We start from the raw sequence: 19,835 nt of genomic DNA, 5'->3' as shown, positions 1-19,835 counted from the left end.
TAAGATGAGCTATAGTTTGGAGGTCACTGCCTGTGAAAATGGACAAAGATCAAACAGTATGCCTTGTGGGCAGGGGATTTACGATAGCCCACCCTCCCTCCCGTCAGCCTTCTCAACTGAGATCTAACTATGAAATCCAGACAGTGAGAGTCAAGAACCTCTAGGTGCACATTTGACACTGAGTATGAGAGAGAAGATGAGACTGTAGCAAAGACAGCTCCTGATCTGGGCCCTAGGATTCCTTTGAGATGGGTTTAAGACATCATACTGTTGCCTTCTAGGCAGACCACAGTGATGATCCCGACATGTTGAACCCACCTGCTTAATCATTGATAAGCCACCCTAGACCCTTCAAAAAACCTTAATGTCAACATGAAAGATCTTAAAAGGCAGCATATTTTGTTGTAGAAATATCCAAGACATTAAGAATGAAGGATAAATTAGATGAAAAATATCATGTAATAAAAGTATTAAAATTAAAGAGATCTGTAATTTTCATATTGCTTTAGAAAACCTTTTCAAAATCTAAGTTGGTATATTCCCCATCTCCCAAAATTTTTTAATCAACTCTTTGTCAGGGATCTTCTTGATTATTCTGATACCTCTGAAAAACAATTTCTTGCCTTGTGAAATCCTCCCAATGTACATGATCCTGTACTCCCTGCAGGTACTTTTTTGAGCTTAGTAGTCAAACTGTGAGAAAAAGCGCTAGGGCACAGAGGGTTAACTCACCCCTGCAAGGCTAACATACCATATAAGTGCTGGTTCCTGTCTTGACTGCTCTACATCCTTTTTTTTTTTTTTTTTTTAAAGATTTATTTATTTATTTGAAAGAAGTCAGAGTTACACAGAGAGAGGAGAGGCAGAGAGAAAGAGGTCTTCCATCTGATGGTTTACTCCCCAATTGGCCACAATGGCTGGAGCTGTGCCGATCCGAAGCCAGGAGCTTCTTCCGGGTCTCCCACACATGTGCAGGGGCCCAAGTCTTCTACTGTTTCCCCAGGCCATAGCAGAGAGCAGGATTGGAACAGGAGCAGCTGGTACTACAATCGGTGCCCATATAGGATGGCGGCACCTCAGGCCAGGGCATTAAACTGCTGAGCCACAGCACCGGCCCCTGCTCCACTTCCAATTCAGCTTCCACTAATGTGCCTGGGAAAGCTGTGGAAGAGGGTAGAGTACCTGGCTCCTGGCTTCAGCCTGGTCTAGCCCAGCCCCAGCCATTGAACCCATTTGGGGAATACACCAGTATATGGAAGATTCATTCTCTCGCTCTCTCTCTCTCTCTCTCAAACAAATAAACCTTTTTTAAAAAGCCACATCTTAATCATGTCTTCAAAATTCTAAAAATCTCTTTATTTTGGGTAATGTACCCAAATTACTAATTAGTTTGATCTAAAAACTTACTTGCTTATGGAACTATCACTTGATCTTAGTCAAAATGCCAAGAAGCGATAGCTTATAGAACTACCTGAAACAACTTCTGCATTTTCAATACCTATTCATTCACAATGGCTTTTAAATACACAAATATATTGCACTGCAGAAAGCATTGGAAATACAAATGGCATTGTGGACTGCAGAAGTACAAAAAGATATTGCTTCTTGAACTAAGTAAAAAGAAGAGGGAAACATGCTGTTCAAGTTGCATACTAACAAAACTCAATAATGTTATCAAATCAGCATTTGTTATCATATATTAGGTAATCGTACCATATCTAATGGAAATTTAAATTTGCTTTGAACTCTCTAGTCCAGGATCATTCTCTCAAAATTCTGAATAGTAGAACAACTGTGTGTACTAGAGCAGTTGCTCCCCGTCATCACTCCTAGAAAAGTACTTTAGGTTGATTATGGGCATGCACAAGGCAGAAGGGTGATGGAGTGAATGCCCACACACAGAAGTCTATTGAGCTGGGGCCAAAAAAAAAAAAAACCTCAAGAGTTGGTGTCATCTATCCTAGAGGTTGCAAATATTGGTTCACAGGCCAGTCTGCTCAGTGTGCATCTGTGTGGAAGCTGACCTGGTATTACAGTACCTAAAGCCAACAAAACTTCTTTTTCTCATGTAACTTTATTTTACTTTTTAACAATTCTGCAACTCTCTATTTGTGTGCTTCAGCCAAATGACCAAAGCATGTGGTAGGCATGGGAAGAACAGAGTTGCTTCTCATAGATAATGTTCTAGAAACCCCACAAACCTTTAGCCTTAAGTAGCTCCAAAGCTATCACAAAGGAGAACTATAAGACTTCCTTTGCCTCAATCTTTTTACTAGACTTTTTAGCCTATCTTTCTGAAATTTCTTTTTTCTTTCAAAGATAGTATCACATTACTTTTTACTCAAATATTCACAGAGGAAGAGGGAAAAAAAATAAATTGATTTGTTCTTCCCAACAAAGTCTCACACATTGAATTATTAGAGGTTTATTCCTAATGTGATCATAGGATAACTTACTTCAACTTTTAATACATCCTTCCTAGTTCTAATCTTCCTCCTCTACTCCAACATTTTACCAAAAAAAAAAAATGCATTGCAAGTGGCCACACAAATAGTTCCATCCAATTGTGTCATAAAATTTTAGAGATCCAATGTAGGGGGTAGTGTTGTAGGGCAGTGAGTTAAGCAGCTGCCTGCAAACCCGGAATCATACATGAGCACCAGGTTGAATCCTGGCTGCTCTACTTCTGACCTAGATGCCTGCCTAGTGCACGTGGTAAACGAGTAGAGGATGGCCCATATATTGGGCTCTTGCCACCCATGTGGCAGAGATGCATGGTGTTCTTGACCACTTTGGCCTGGATTGGCCATGGCAGTTGTGGCCCTTTAAGGAGTAAATTATTGTATGGACTCTCTCTCTCTCCCTCTCTCTCTCTCTCTCTGCCTCTAAAGTAAGTAAAAAATATTTAAAAAAAAATCAAATATAATGTACATTTAAATCTGTCTACAGGGATTGCTCTCAGCCAAAGGAAGCTGCTCACCCAAGATTGTGGGTCCCTTCCTGGGGACAAATGAATTAAAGGTGACTCGAGTCAGGGCACAGAAGGCCTGACCCTGCTTTGCTTCCTTCACATCAACTCTGAAGGACAACCCTAGCTCACCTGAGTCCTCCGTTAAACAGCATCACCAGTTCAATTTTGCCCTCACCCAATCTTGCCTTTCTCACCCTCATAGATTCATAGATGTTACTCCAGGAAGCACCTGGCAGTAAATCTCCATCATCCAATCCCTGTCTTAGAGAGATCCACTTCTGGGGAGCCAGCACATGGCTCATAAATATCCTTAAAATTTTTAGTAAAATCATATCAGATGGATTCAGTTTATATTATTTTTTAGATACTGTAAAAACAGTCACACTTTGTAACCATCTACAGAAAAGTGCACAAGATTAGAGAACACAGTTAATTGGGTTCTTCTGCTGGTGCCATCCATTGGCATGTTCCCCATAAGCATCAGCTTACTTAGCTGTGAAATGTGTGTAGGGCTAAGAAGTAGCATATGCCACACAATGTTTTCAAAAGAAGTGTAATCATAGACAAATAAACAGATTTTTGCACTCCAATGAAATTAAATACATTTTTCCTGTGGGTTTTAAAAACCAAAAAACAACTTCAGATAGCCCATATTTTGTTTGCTAATTAACATTTTATAGAGAATAGCAGGAAATGTTAAGGAAGAGAAAAAGATAATCTTTCAGAAATAATGATTCCTAAATGGTGCAGCAAACATCTTTGTCCACGTGCCTAGAAATCTGAACAGTGCTTCAGCTATGGTGTACAGAAGACTCGCTCCAGAACACACCTGAATCACCAGTTTAAGCATATAAGGCAGCATTATGACATAAATGCCACTGAATGGTATAAAGAAATTCTATTAACACGAACAAGAGAACTATCATCTTACTTGGAGGAATTAGGAGGAATTAGAATAGGGTTTGGGAGAGCATCACTACCTACTCTGGTCTATGAGAGAAAAAGAAAGCTTTGTTAGTTTGAGCTATCCACTAAGTTCTCTCGAAAAGGAAAGAGGTTCATAGAAAGAAGAAACAAAAGAAGGACACTGCATATTTGCTACCTGACAATTTGTCTCATTTGGCACAAATCCAGGATGCAGACAGGGTGCAGTAATAGGAAACTAAGTTCCAATCTAGTATGCTGCAGTTGTAGTTTTTCTGGTTTATATAATGATTTTTGGTGTCAGACAATAAGAACTACTGGAGAAATTTATGGATTGGAATGCCACGTTTGGCTTGTTTTAGGAAGAAATCTAGCATGCAAGATGAACAAGATTCAGAAAGATGCTCAAGACGGAAAGAATAATTGTGTAGCTGTTGTTGACAGTGCAGGTGTGAGGTTATAAAGAAGAGAACAAAATACAACTCTTGGGAATGGGAGGATAGCCAGGGACTCAAAAGATATTGTGAAAGAGAAGTCACAGGTATGGGAACTTATCTGAATGAGGAAGTTATATATGGGACAGAAAGGTTCCATAAAGATACTGGAGTGCATGGACTTCTGAAATGAAAGCTACGGAAGACTGGCTCAGGTAGAACTTAGTTACCAGTGCAAACAGCTAGAGGGAAAAAAGAGGCAATGAATTGCTCAGTATCTCTCTTTGCAGTGAAAGGTGTGAAAGAAAAAAGGGAAAGCGTGACAGAGTAATATCACCGGAGGCACAATAATTAAGAGCACACAACTCTGAAATCTGACATTTTGTGCCTAAATGCTAGCTCTACAAGTTACTAACCATGGGATTTCAAGTTAGCCATTTAAGCTTTCTGCAACTGAGTTCTCTCTTGAGTAAATCAGGTATAACAACTGAATCTACTTCATGAGTTGAACCCTTAGCTTCCATTTTAAATGTCACATTTTTAAACAATTATTATAGTAAAATTGTGCAGAGATGTATGGATTTTGGAGAATAGGGGAGTAGAAAGACACAATTTTTAATTCATTTAATTGATTACATTTTACTGATTGAATGCCTTACCAGGTATCTGGTGCTGTTCTTGGGATTATGGATTCAAGGTGATAAAAAAAAAAAAAAAAGACAAAACTCCTCCTAATCCTTCTAAGTGCTATATTAAGATGTGAGAGACAACCAACCAATAAATAAATATAAAAATGGAAGCAAGATGGTGTCAGATATTCCTAATGAACCAAGAGGCAGAATAAGGAAGACAGGGAGTAATGAGAGATGCTGTGATAGGCAATGGACAGGGAAGACCTGCTGATGAGGATGGCAGTTGGACACAGACCTAAATGAAATAAGGGAGAAGCCTGTCAATGTCTACAAAAAAGATATCCCAGGCAAAAAGAATAGCAAGAGCAGCGTCTCTGCTTATTATCCAAGGGACAGAAGTGTGGGTAATAAGATTGTGAGAGTTTGTGGGGGAGTAGCAGAGATGAAATAAGGGATATGCCAAAGGCTCCCTCCCATGGGTACTTGAAGGACATGGTAAAAGTGTTGGATTTTGTTCTACATGTTCTGGGAAATCACTGTGTAAAAACATCATCTAACCCATATACCGAAGGGCTGCTATGCAGACAACTGGCTGCAGTGGCAAAAGCTAAAGATATGAGAATGGCTACACATTTATTGCTATAGTCTAGTAATCTGTGAGATCACAGTGGCTTGGAAAAGCACAGCAGAATAATGGTGACATTTCACATATGTTTTTGTTTTGAAAGCATAGACTATAAGATTAGGCCAAAGACTGAATTTAAAGTGTGAGGGAATCAGAATAAAGAAGCATGAAAGTACTGCTTCTGACCAGAGAAAATGGATATATAGTGGTCCCATTAACTGGAATGAGGAAAATAACTCAATGACTGCATTTGGAATTAGGAAAAGAAAGTTTTTTGCTTTGAATATTGCTGACACGTCTGTCCTTAGCAATGTGGAGAGTTGAGTTGACAGTTAATATGGAAGTTGGTGTGGATTCTAGGATAATAGGTTGAAGATACAGTTTGGAATGCACACACATGTAGATGGCATAAAGGCAACTGGTACTAGGTAACATTATCTAAGATCGTGACACGGGTAGAAGAGAGAGGAGCCCTTAAGAATGAGCCCTGGGGCATGCTCTGTCTCTTGACGTTTCATAAAGAAGAGGAAAAATAACTAAAGGATATTAAGAAGGAGCAGCCAAGTATGAGAAGTTGAGGCTTCTGCTTACCACCAGCTATGGCAAGAAAGTACTTCAAGAAAAATGTGAGAGCCTTTATGAAGTCAGCTCAAAGTCTGGGACTTGATCACTAGATTGGACATTGTGTAGATTCCTGATAACCTTGACAACAATAGTTTCAGTGGAAAGGAACCACAACAATTTTAGTAAACTTTATTTTTTTTAAAAAAAGGTTAGAAATAAAAGAAAGTACCGATAACTTTTTTAAATGATCAGGAAATGGGAGGAATGGGGCTTTAGTTAGAAAGGAAGTAGTATCAATGGAGTGTGTTTTTATACAGGAGCTATGAGGACATTAATGTTTGAATGCTTATTGCAGTTATCAGTAAGGAGGGAAAAGTGATGATGCAGGAAATAGAACAATCAGAGACCGTTCCTAAGTAGGAGACAAGGGATAGGGACCAGATCCTCAGTCAGGAGCCCAAGGAGACCAACTTGATTTGATGGAAGAATAAACACAACATTTTCTGAGTGCTTCTTTTTGTTCAGTGATATAAGAGGGAGGTTATACTTAGAAGTAGAGAGAGGAAATTGATACAGAAGTCTGAAAAGTAGGAATACAAATAAGACATAAAACTCTTAAAATGAATCGATAAATCACTAAAGAATTGCAGTGGCATTTCCAAATAGTTAAGAGCTCACATTGATGCCCAGTGGACAGGCTGTGTTTCTCTAAGTACATTCAGCTGTTAGGGCTTAGGGGAAGAATTCGCGAGGTTGTTGATTTATTCAAGACTGAGTTTTTTTTTTTTTTTCTTCCAGGTGAGTGAGATGGGAAATGAGGACCATGGAAGATGAAGCTGAAGACAGTAAATGACTACAGATTGCAAGTTGAATTTGGAGGGAACTGAGAACTTGAGGGGTAGAATGACAGTGGGAATATGGCAGAATTAGTGAATTGGGGGCCCTGCTGGAATGAGGGAATTGTTGGCAAGAGGGCAATGAAATAAGCGAGCAGGAAAAAATAAAGTAATATAAAGAGGTAGAGACTCACATGGTTGCACTGGTTTGCTGTAATGTGGACTTGATGCATAGAGATGGGAAGGCTCCAATATCATTGCAGGTTTACAAGGAATGAACAGTCTAGAATATCAGGTGGTTTAACTCTATGGACACTGTAATTACCCAGATTGATCATATAATTTTAAAGGAAGTGTTTTCTAGCTGCTAAGACCAGTGAATGCAAGAAGATGACTGAAAACTTCAACAAGGTGGTATTATAACTTGCTACCTGTCAACGCTTAGTTTAAGAGAGCTAGATTATTTAAGTGTGAAAAGTGGACATTTAAAAAAAGCAAAGCTAGGACATAATCATTATAATAAGCTCAACACCACTGACAGAAACGTTAGTGCTATTTACATAACTATTTTTTTTTTTTTTGGACAGGCAGAGTTAGACAGTGAGAGTGAGAGAGTGAGAGAGAGAGAGAGAGAGAGGGAAAGGTCTTCCTTCCGTTGGTTCACCCCCGAAATGGTCACCACAGCTGGCACTGCGCCCATTCGAAGCCAGGAGCCAGGTGCTTCTTCCTGGTCTCCCATGCAGGTGCAGGACCCAAGGACCTGGGCCATCCTCCACTGCCTTCCCGGGCCACAGCAGAGAGCTGGCCTGGAAAAGGAGCAACCTGGACAGAATCTGGTGCCCCAACCGGGACTAGAACCTGGGGTGCCGGCACCGCAGGTGAAGGATTAGCTAAGTGAGCCACAGCGCCGGCCTACATAACTATTTTTATAAATCATTTCTTGAATATGTAGCCATCTGTCTGCCAACAAAGAGAACATTCAATTGTACAGCAAAATGCAACAAGAAAAAGTGAGGACTCTGATGTCAAATTATAACTGATGTGGTCCTGTTCCTTCTCCGTTGTTTCCATTTGCTCGGTGAGCTCTGGGAGCCTTCTAATACACCTGAGTATTTGATCTCGCCCAGGACAGAGGCACCCAGAGAGCCCCGCATTTCTGCATGTGGCATCAGTCTTCACTCACCAGGATTGTTGGCCTGGGCCTCCATGGGAATCATGAGCTTGGCCCGTGTAGCTCGGCGAGCAGCCAGTGACCTCTCCAGGGTAGACATGGAGCTGCCTGCTTCCTCAGTGTCTTGACCTGAATAAAAGACAAACAATACTCCTGGGAAAAGCTGCTTCTTCAGTGATCTAACTCTATACCTCAGGTCCAGCCAGATGTTCAAGTGCCTTTTTATGCTTACAGATGTTTCCAAATATCTACTTTTTTGTTATCCATTACACGTTCATTGTACAAATATTAACAAAAATAATCACAACATCATTACTGAGGAACAACCACAATGCTTGTAACTTTTGAAATACATGACAATACTTCCACATGAAATGCATGTGGAAGTAGGTATATATTAATATATACTGTTATATTTTTGCTTCAAAAATGGCATTGGACCATACCTAGTATTAAAACAATAACATAAACATCTTTTTCTGTCAATAAGCAATTTAGTCAATGGTCATATGGTTTTTAGCAGTTATATAACAGTCCATTACATTAACTGACCACAATTTATGCAACTAATACTTTAGATCCAAAGACATTAAGTCCTATTATAAAAAAAAAATTCACAGGAAATAAATCACATATCTCAAAAAGAAGTATGGGCATTTTGTATAAATTTACTATAATTCTTTTTTTTAATTTTTTTATTTTTGACAGGCAGAGTGGACAGTGAGAGAGAGAGAGAGAGAGAGAGAGAAAGGTCTTCCTTTTGCTGTTGGTTCACCCTCCAATGGCCGCCACAGCTGGCGTGTTGCGGCCGGCGCACCGCGCTGATCCGAAGCCAGGAGCCAGGTGCTTCTCCTGGTCTCCCATGGGGTGCAGGGCCCAAGCACTTGGGCCATCCTCCACTGCACTCCCTGGCCACAGCAGAGAGCTGGCCTGGAAGAGGGGCAACCGGGACAGAATCCGGTGCCCCGACCGGGACTAGAACCCGGTGTGCCAGCGCTGCTAGGCGGAGGATTAGCCTAGTGAGCCGCGGCGCCGGCTAAATTTACTATAATTCTATAAAATGCCAAACTAAAGAGTCATCAAAAATAAAAACAAAGAATGATAGAGTTGAAGTTAATAACAACATATACTGGGGCTGGCATTGTGGCACAGCTGATAAAGTGGCTGCCTGCAATGCTGCCATCGCATATTGGTGCTAATGGCCTGGGAAAAACAATGGAAGATGGCGCTAATGCTTGGGTCCCTGTCACCCAGTTGGGAGACCTAGATGAAGTTCCTGGCTCCTGGCTTCCGTCTGGCCTAGCCCCAGCCATTGCAGCTATCTGGGGGAGTGAATGGATGATCTGTCTCTCCCCTTCTTCCTATAACTATGACTTTCAAATGAATACATAAATCTTTTTTTTAAAAAAAGTAACAATATATACTAAGCAAAAAATCAAAGTTCTGAATCATGAGTATCTGTATAATATACATAGAACAGCATATTGTGCATTCACATATTTGTGCAAGTACAAATATGTGCACACAGGTATATAATTTATATCTGTATAGAAAGATTACATGAAGAATTATTATCATTGTTTCCTCCTATTTTATTATTTGAAAGAGCAACAGAGAGAAAGAGAGGAAGAAACAGAGATCTTCCATCCACTGGTTTACTCTCCAATGGCTGCAACAACCAGGGTTGGGCCAGGTTAAAGCCAGGAGCCAAGAATTCCAGCCTGTCTCTCGTGTAGGTGGAAGGAGATGGAGTGTTTTGGCTATCTTCTACTATTTTCCTAGGCGCATTAGCAGGAAAGTACATGGGAAGTGGGGAGGCTTTAACTGGCACCTCCATTTGGGTGGTTGTTGTCACAAGTGGCAGCTGTCCTCCCAAACTGTTTACCTTTAGTGAAAGGGATTAGGAATTTGGAATGGGGAAATGACAATAATACATTTAGTATTTTGGGTATGAGTTTTCATAACTTTTTATATTTTTTTCTTGTTTTATTTTTGAATTAAAGTATAATGCTAGGAGAAATTTCCAAATAGGCAAGATAATGGTAGTTGCCTAAATGTGAATGTAAGCACATATCCTCCACAAACTACATAGAACCATAAAAGACAAAATGTTAAAATCATACACCTTCAGCATAACCAAAAAACAGAACATAGGACAAGCTTCAAGTTTTCTCTAAGCGCAAAAACAAAGAACACATTATAACAAAGCTATTACTCAAGCTATTGCCACAAAGTATTGCAGACAGCTGCATATCTGGAAGTACTGCACAGATGAGAGAAGGGGGAAAATAGAGATTCTAAGATGGATCTAAAATCCTCTATGGAAAGAGAAAGCACATTTCAATTGTAAAAACAGTCAAAATGTTTCCTAGGAAATCAGAACATTTAACCTGTACAGGATTAAAGTGGCAGTATCAGAGAAATATAAGTTCTAGGAAAGAACAAGAAAAGAAATGAGTCTCTTAGAAAACTTAGTATCAATAATAGAGGAAAAAGAGATTTTGGATGAAAAATATTTTATATGGGCTGAAAATTCCTACAATTTGGCAAGACATAAATACATCTGTAGGTTCAAAAAGTTCAGTAAGTTCCAAACAAATCCATGCCAGACACATCATAGGTAAACTTCCAAAAGATGACAACAAATCGTAAAAGTAGTGAGAAGAAAACAACTTGTTTATAGTGATAAAACAGTTCAAATGGCAATGAATGTCTCCTCAGGAATCACAGAGGCCAGACAAAAGTGATACATTTTTCAGATGTTGAAAGAGAAATGTCAACCCAGAATTAGATTGACAATAGCCACAAAAAGATACTACAAAGAATGAAGCTGAAATCAAGTTATTTCCCCATGAAGGAAAAAAAAGAGAAAAATTCTTCAGTAGGTTAGCCTTCAAAGAATAATTAATGGCATTTCTCTAGAGAGGCAGGAAGAAATAAAAGGAATGAAGAATAAACAGAACAAGACAAAAAGTCAATTAGATACAGTAAACTTTCCTCCTCTTAAATTTTCACCATTATGTTGGACAATGGTAGAAAATGTGGAATACTCTCATGTATCTCTCTCCAAAACAAAGGAAACATAATTTTACATGTGACTATGGGAACACAGTTATCTAATAGGCCTTGTGATGTTTTTGAATATCTGGATGTATGTGTTTTTAATTTTGCAGTTACTTTTTAATCAAGGCATTAACTATGCTTGGTATTACATGCGTTCATTAAATACTTGAACCAAACTGTTTTTCTGTTACTATTTTGGAAGCTCACAGTTTTTTGGAAGTGACCCTTCCTGATTTATTTCTTAAGAACCTCACCTGACATGATTCACCCTTGATCAAAACATGTGAACATGTTCAGTAAGCTTATAAGTAAGTCAAAACAATGATTAAGGCATGTAATTATTCAATCAAGCTGGCTGTTCTGTGTTGTGTAGTACTTTTAAAGATGTTATTCACTAAACTGAATTCTTTTTAAAAATGGGTATCTCCAAATGGTACAGTGATAAAATTTACTTATCCACACTACAGAAATGAAAGTAAGAAATCAACTCTTGGTTTTGCTGCAGCAAAATTTGATGGTAGCAAATTCACTTCAAGAAATTAAATTTTAAGTCATAGAGATCAAATAGTCCAGGAATTTTGCCTTCCTCTATTGTAAGTTTTTAAGCAAAGAAAATAATTTTGAAACCCAGTAGATTTGGAAGAGATGGGTATTAAGAGGACTATCCTTACCTTAGTTCTTGGATATTTTAGTAAGGTGCTCTATTTCTGTGCTTAGAAAATAAGGTAGGTTCTGTTTAAGCACCTTGGATACTAGGAATAAGAAGGAATGGGTAGAAGTAACTTTTATTTGCTGAAAAATATTTTTGTTAACTATTACTCAGTTCAATTCTCTTTTCTATAGCTAAAATCTGAATGTTGCAAAATCATTTCTAGTCTATTCAAAGAACTAATTTCATGTGCAGAAAAAGGATAAGCTGTGGTATAAAAGCATTGCATAAGTTAATTGAACTTGGATCAATAAGACATGGATTTTAGAGTCAGATTTTCACTCCTGGCTGGCTTCTACCAGCTCTGAAACCCTAGGCATGTTCCTTAAAGTGTCTTAATTTCAGGTTTTTTTGTTTTTGTTTTACTTATTATATGAAGAGAATTTAAGCACCTATCTTAAAGTGTTTTGTGAGGATTAACTAAGATAATGTATGGAAGTACCAATAACAGACGTTAACACTGAGTGATCTTTCCTTATATTGTTGTTGCCTAACAGAAACCTCATTGTAAATATAATGGTTCTTGATATGCTATTCAATTATGTTGAGTTTTGTTCCTGTTTTTAAATTTTTAAATTTATTTGAGAGTGATAGCTGTAGAAAGAGAAAGCATGAACACTAGCTCTTATGTCCTGGTTCACATTCCAAATACCCACAACAGCCCCTGCTGGGACTGAAATGAGCCATGGAGTCAGCCCAGTTTTCTCACATGAATAGCAGGAACCCAAAGGCTTGAGCCATCACCAGCTGCCTCCCAGGGTTCATACCAGCAGCAACCTTGAAATTAGGAGCTAGTGGTGAACTTTGAACCTAGATACTTTGATATGGAATGCAGGTATCCCAATTGGCATTAACCACTAGTCAAATGTCTGCCTCAATTTTTGTTCCTTTAACAAGAGTATGGCAGAGAACACTTTTGTTTATATATATATATATATATATATATATATATATATATATATATATATATATATATATAAATTTCCTTTATTTGAAAGCTAGAGAGAGAGAGAGAGAGAGAGAGAGAGAGAGAGACCGACCCTTCCAACTGCTGGTTCACTTCCTAAATGGTTCCAAAGACCAGGGCTGGCCAAGGCCGAAGCCAGGAGCCTGGATCTTCTTCCAGGTCCCCCACAGGTGTGCAGGGACCTAAACACTTGGGCCATTTTCTGCTGCTTTCCCAGGTGCATTAGTAGGGAGTTGGATCAGAAGCAGAGCAGCCAGGTACCCATATGGGATGCCAGTGTTAGAGGTGGCAGCTTAACACATTACTACACAATGGTGGCCTTGAGGCACTCAATGTAAGATACAACTTGCAGGAGATTTGAAGGCTACTTTCCTTGCCATTGCAAAATTGCTCAACAGGTCCTCAAACTGGTGACAAATTGACATACATACTTCTTCTAAAGAAAACAGCCATCTTTTGAGGTTAAATCCCTCCTAGGACTTATTAAGAGATTTCCAAACTTGTCTGACTTCCCCCACATATTGTTGCAATGAGCATGAGTTGAAAGGAAAAGAACAAGAGGTAGTGCTCTCCAAGTCATTAGCAAAACCTTCTGAGGACAGAGTCAATTCCACAGCCCCCAGTGGTGTTCATTCAATAACAAGGCTGAAAAAGAAACAGCCTGTAAAGTAGGGTGACTTCCTGTAAAAGAAATTTGCATTTCATTCATTCATTCCACAGGTGGGAATAAATGCTCAGGCAGCAGCCTCACTGGGCTATTCCGTGTCTCTCTGAATGGAGGGAAAGGTAATTGATGAGAGCAGGGCTGAGAGGAGGTCAGTGGTGGAGTTCAAGTTCTCAGGACAGGGCCTGTCAAGGAGAGAGTCTTCTTGTGGGCTCAGATACTCCTGCTGTGACTCGTCCAAGTACAGAGTGACCCACCAGAAGACCTACAAGGCCGACAGGAAGAGCTGTGATTGATGGAGGATGTGAAGACCTGACTGGATGTCTCACATTACAGGATTGGGCCGTGGGGAAACAGAGTGTCATGACGAATTCACACTTGAGCTTCAATGGATACCACCAAGGGGCCAGTCCATGTGTCCATAAAGGCAGATGAAGAACTTCAGACATCCCTTCCTATCTCTGTCCCCACCCTCTCCAGCATTCCTTTTCTCTCACATATCCAGGAAGATGGTGGATGTGGGGGAAGATAGACTGCCCTACCTTCTGCACTAACCAAACACTCCAAACCATGGCAGGATTTAAAAAACAAATTGCAACCACAGTATCCAGAATCTACTTGGTGATGAAGAAGGAGAATTTATTTTAAACTTCATGTTAAAGACTTCAATAGGATTAGACTTCCCACTAACAATCAAAAGTAACAGGAAAGTTAGGGAATCTTATTGAGATATCATTTAAGGCCTAGAGAGCAATTCATAGTCGACAACCAAGAATTGAAATCCTTGTTTATGCAGTTCTTGGCTGACGAAGTCCAATAAACCAATTATACTGATAACTAAAATATTTCACTTGAGTTTCAACCAGTAGCTATGCATTTCATAACCACATCATGAGTAGACCAAGGGATTTTTTTAATGAGAGTATTTGGCCACCTCTTCTACTTCCCACAAGCACTTGGATAATATGAGGATTCGCCAAAAGTGAAACACCTTATAACCATTTCATAACATCCTTGGTTATTCTTGTACAACACTGATTATATATTATTTTGCACCAATTCACTGATTAGTAGTCTTTTTTCTTCAGATCTCCTCCCTTAGCAACAGTTTTCACACACACGCTATCAGTCTAGGTTAATGATCACATAATATGATTATTTGGAAATGACACGTGAGTTCCACGATAATCAAGGCCAAAGTGAACAATATTTGATTTTTTTCATACATTGAGTGTTTCTGATCTGTTTTTTTTTTTTAAAAACAAGGAGTTGACAGCATATTTAGAATTGACTTTTAATTAGCCATAGAAATAAGGAATTGAAAAAAAGTACAGTTTAGAATTTTATTGCCTTGATGGAACTTTTGTTTATAACTCAACAAAAAGCAGCCAATTTATTTAGTCTTCACGTTTCAATAATTGTCCACTGGACAAGTACTACCTCTAATCTCTTAAACATTTAAGAATTATTAAATTTATAAAAGACAGGCACCAGCTGATGGAGAAGATAGCCACATAAAAGGTTGCCAACCGAATTTATATCAGCTTATTCTAACCACTGGAAAATGATCCAGATGTCATGCAAATTAGTAGGGGAACACCTACCCAAGAGAAGGACTGACCAGTTCCTTACGGGATTCAGAAAGGTCTGTTTTCCCTGATATCAGTGAGAAGACAATTACCTGAATGAGAGGTGCTTTTGCTCCCCAGTTGGGTTTCTGACTGGCTGTGGCTGACTGGTGTGAGGTCTTGGCAACTTTGGGAGGGGGAATCTCTTCCCGCAGGGTCAGTGCCTGAGGGCTTCTCCATATTTTTCATCTCCATTTCTTCATGATGGATCCAAAGATCTGGAGGTCGGAGCTCCTTCTGGCTGCCTTTCCTTTTGCCAACACTGTGGGTGGCCCGTTTCCTAGGGAACAGAGTTAGAAGGCAAATGTGAGAGTCTCCTTGCCTTGGCTTTTTCTTGTTTTTCTGTCAATTCAAGTTCAAAGCTGGTAGGGAAACAAAAGGATTCCCAGGAGGGACCCTGTGAAACCAGGAATTGGCAGACTTGTCTTGGCTGCCTTTCCTTTGCTCCCCTGGAGCTTCACCACGTTACAGGAGATGTGGTGCTGCATCCCAGAGGGCCTCGGCTGCCTGCCAGAGTGCTCCTGACTCCAGCCTCATCTGCTGCAGATTCACATGCAAGGTGCAGTAGGTTACGTGGAGCCATATGCCAATCTTTGGAGGCAGGCAGAAGGTAGCTGACTGCAACATCTGTTTAGGAGATAAATGAAGGAGTTGCTTCAAAAGGGCAAATAGAAATAAAAAGGCCAGCACTCGTGCCAACAGCTAAGACTGTGGCTTAGAAGAAAGTCTATACCTCAGCTGCATAATTTAACGTGCAATTGGGAAGCTTGCTGTTTGAAAACAAAAGGCCACATGAGGACATTCTTCTGAGAATAAAGCACTTTTGCCTGGGACTTACTAAATGTCTGGATTCAAGCACAATGGGTTTGGAAATGTGCTTCAAATGTCTCTGACTTCAATAAGGATTCAAAAACCATAAATTTATTTTTTTCTGTGATAATCTTTTCTTGGGGCTAGTAGGATTCAAATGTTCCTAGCATGCATAGTGAAATAGCTTTAGGCTCATGCTAGCCTTTCTCTCCAGCAGGGAGTCAGTGAACTATGGTATACAGACCAAATCTGCCCACAGGTTTTTTTTTTTTTTTTTAATTGAAGGACTTGTGAAAATTGTGAAAATTTACCAGAGTCTAACCTGCTGAAAAACAAGGAAGTTTCAAGAAAGGTCAGTTAGAAAGTTTCAAGAAAGGTCAGTTTCTGGGAAACTGCAACTTAGCAGATAACAGGGAATACCAGTTTGGAAACCCCTCTTGTGCAATGGTTAAGATAAGTAAAACTGATGTGTACTATGATAAGTAAAACTGCTGTATACTAAGATAAATAAAATTACTGTAAACAAAAACCCCATTCCCCTTTGTACTCACTTGCTTAAGATAATTTTGTGGTTTTTGCCTTTAAATACTGCCTGTAACCCTCGTCCAGTACCTCACTCTCTCAGGAGGGAGGGGTCCGTTTTGCGTAAAATGTAAATAAACCGCCTCTTGCTGTTTGCATCGCAGGTGTCCAGAGTCTGAATTTCTGGGTCCCCAGGGTGCTACCCAGGACCCCGCCAGCTTTGGGTCCTTCATAATGAATAAAGTTTTATTGGAGCAGTTGAGAGAGAGAGACCTTATGTCTTGAAAATCCTAAAATACTTTTATTGTTAGGTCTGTCTCAAAAATGGTTTTTGAACCCTGTTCTACAATTTTATAATTTTTAAATCTCCACTTATAATATCTATTTCTTTAATAATGTCTCTTATAGAACAGGATGTAAATTGTTAAAATCTAGTTTTGACAGAGAAACATCACATTTGACCTCTGTAATTTGCAATGAAAAGTCTATTTTCACTGCTTTGCATGACTGTTAAATGGTTCATACTCCTTGTGAAAACACTCTCTTTTGTGCAAAGCCTCTGGGAAGGGGTTTAGTTTCCCATATTTGCTGAATAATAAACTTTTCAAATCTGAATGTGTTAAGTAGCTAATAAATGTTTGGTGGTGTGATCTGTTGAGTTCTCCCAAACATTCTTTTTTTATCTTTCTTGAAGTGTACTGATGAGGATGAGAGACAAAGAACTTCAGGAATAAAATTTATCTTATAGTTTAGTAGAGAAATAATGCATGTTTTCTGCTCCAACGTTTTCCCAGTTACCTACATGTTGCTGAATTCCTGACAGCAGCCCTGTGCTGCCTCTAGACAATGATCTAAAATAACTCCTTGATCATTTTCCTGTGTCTAAGATAATAACTCACGGCTAACCATCTATTCCCTGAATTCATTTCCTTACCTTGCCTGCCAGCAGGAAACTGATTTGCAACTTACACTTTAGCTCTCATATGTAGTACATAGGAGTCTGTATGTACCCTTGGTACCTTCAGAGGATAATTCAATGGCATTATCAAACTTGAACACTCTACCTTGTTATCTCTTTCTACAAGACTAAAAAGCTAAATTTCTTAACCTAGCATCCATGTTATTGCATAGAGAGTACTAGTTACCAAATCCAAAAACAACACCAGGTATCTCATGATTTAATATTTAAGTAGCTTGTGACAAGAAATCAGTAAAAAAAAAAAAAAAAAAGAAAAGTAAAAATTTAAATAGGTAATAAATTATGAATTCTGGTTTTCCAATGCTTACAGGCATGCTTTATTCATGCTTTGATTCATTTGCTAGTCCACAAGACTTCAGTATCACACATGCCCACTTTTTTAAAATAAAAAAGTTTCAAACCTGGGCTAAAGCAGAACCATTTTGTGCTCTGTGATTCATAGCCACTATCTGGAAATCAAATATTGTTGCTGATGGATTTTAAGCTGATCAAGATGTATTACAAAAAGCAGCTCACCCACCCAGCTAGCAGCCAAGAATATAAAGATCTCTAAAAATTTCATTTTGTGACTAATCTACTAGTGACCACATAAACACGTCACTTTACTGTAATTATTCTTTTTTTTAAAGATTTTTTTAAGTTTATTTGAAAGAGTTACAGAGAGGCAGAGGCAGAGGCAGAGAGAGAGAGAGAGAAAGAGACAAAGGACTTCCATCCACTGGTTCACTCCCCAAATGGCCACAACTGCTGGAGCTGGGCCCATCTGGAGCCAGGAGCTTCTTCCAGGTCTCCCACATGGATACAGGGGCCCAAAGACTAGGGCCATCTCCTACTGCTTTCCCAGGCCATAGCAGAGAGCTGGATGAGAAGTGGAGCAGTGGAGACATGAACCAGTGCCCATATGGGATGCCAGAACCGCAGGCGCCAGCTTTACCTGCTATGCCACAGTGCTGGCCCCTACTGTAATTATTCTTACCGAGAGAAAAACCTTTGATCTTGCAGAGACTCATCCTCCAGTCCACCCGCCCTCTAGCCCCAGTGCAGCAGTTTTGTATTAAAATGAACATGTGCTCATCACTAAATTGTCTGAACTTTGTCTCTAAATCTATAGAAAGAGTTGTCACATTGACCTTCTGCCATCTGTTGGTTCCCTGACGTATGTCTGCTCTTGATTGCAGGCCACATTTCCTCTGTCTCACTGTTGGAATGCTCAAAATGTGTACGCAGATATTCCCAGTGCCTTCACTACTGAAGTGTAGACCCTGGATCAGGGCATCCACATCATCTGGAAACTTGCCACAAACGCACATTCTCAGGCCACATCACAGAATTACTGATATGAAACAGGATGTGAGCCAGGACAACAGTTAGTATTTTATCAGCTCCCCTGTGAATCTGATGTACCCAAAGTTTTAATATCAGTGTCTCAGTGCATTGTTTCATTTGTTTTATTTTAAAGCTAGTTTTCTAACAGATATAAAATTCAGATGCTTAAATCCTCCCCAAATATAAAATACATTTTTTTCCTCATAGGTGCTAGGTAATCTTTCTCTTATCAAAAATAGCCTTAGAATGTGAAGGTCTCTTCCTACGCCATATTCTTGAATAAAGGTAAACAAAGAATCCTCCAGGACTGCATTTTTCTTATATCATAAAAAAACTTTCACAGTATGAACAAATAGCAGTGTTGTTAGTTTTTTCTTTATTTCTTTTTGTTTTGTTTAACTTCTACTCAGAATGTCTTTGCAATCTGTTTTACTTACAAACTACTTATTCTTTAAGGTCCCTTTCGAGTGTCTCTCCTTCCTGACCACTCTAGGTCATGGTGATCTGGGATATCTACCTCATTTCCTTCATTTCTATATCACTTGCCTTGGCTTTGATTAACATGCCTTATTTAGTTGGCCAGGTGCTCCCTTTATGATAACTCAGTTCTTACAGTAACGCCGGGGCAATTACTACCAATGCAGAGATGGGTGAGACATCGGGAGCTTGATAAATGAATGAATAGTGGCATGGCTCTTGGGAACTTTTGTACTGCTGGAGGAAGGAGTATGCACTAGAACTTGATAGGTAGGAAGGCTGCCAAGTAAAGGGACCAAATCATGGATCCCAACAGAGATACTTGCTTCCAATAGAAACATCTGAATTAATGAATACAATTTTTTAGCTAAAGACATAACATTAATCAGATTTGTTACTTTGCAGAACACATACTAAGCACTCAATGATTACTGTAATTGAATAATAAGAATTTTCTATTATTGACTTAAAATAGTTTTTGAATATTTTCTCCTGGTTTTTGTTTGTTTGGTCTACCTATTCTTTACTTTGCA

The 19,835-nt window shown here is 39.2% G+C and overlaps 1 protein-coding gene across 1 annotated transcript in view; it reads right to left on the bottom strand.

Moving 5' to 3' along the window:
- The window catches only part of DCC (DCC netrin 1 receptor), an 824,910-nt gene that overhangs the window by 45,093 nt on the left and 759,982 nt on the right, over positions 1 to 19,835 (bottom strand). Inside the window, exons 27-28 of the mRNA XM_062200029.1 lie at positions 15,242 to 15,468; positions 8,170 to 8,286 (exon numbers count right to left, since the gene is read on the bottom strand). Coding sequence (XP_062056013.1) covers positions 8,170 to 8,286; positions 15,242 to 15,468 — 344 coding nt within the window. The remainder of the gene's footprint in view (positions 1 to 8,169; positions 8,287 to 15,241; positions 15,469 to 19,835) is intronic.

The sequence above is a fragment of the Lepus europaeus genome, chromosome 9, assembly GCF_033115175.1.
Source record: "Lepus europaeus isolate LE1 chromosome 9, mLepTim1.pri, whole genome shotgun sequence".
NCBI classification, from domain to species: domain Eukaryota; kingdom Metazoa; phylum Chordata; class Mammalia; order Lagomorpha; family Leporidae; genus Lepus; species Lepus europaeus.
The sequence above is the reverse complement of the archived record's forward strand: the minus strand, read 5'-3'. Positions and strand labels throughout refer to the sequence as shown.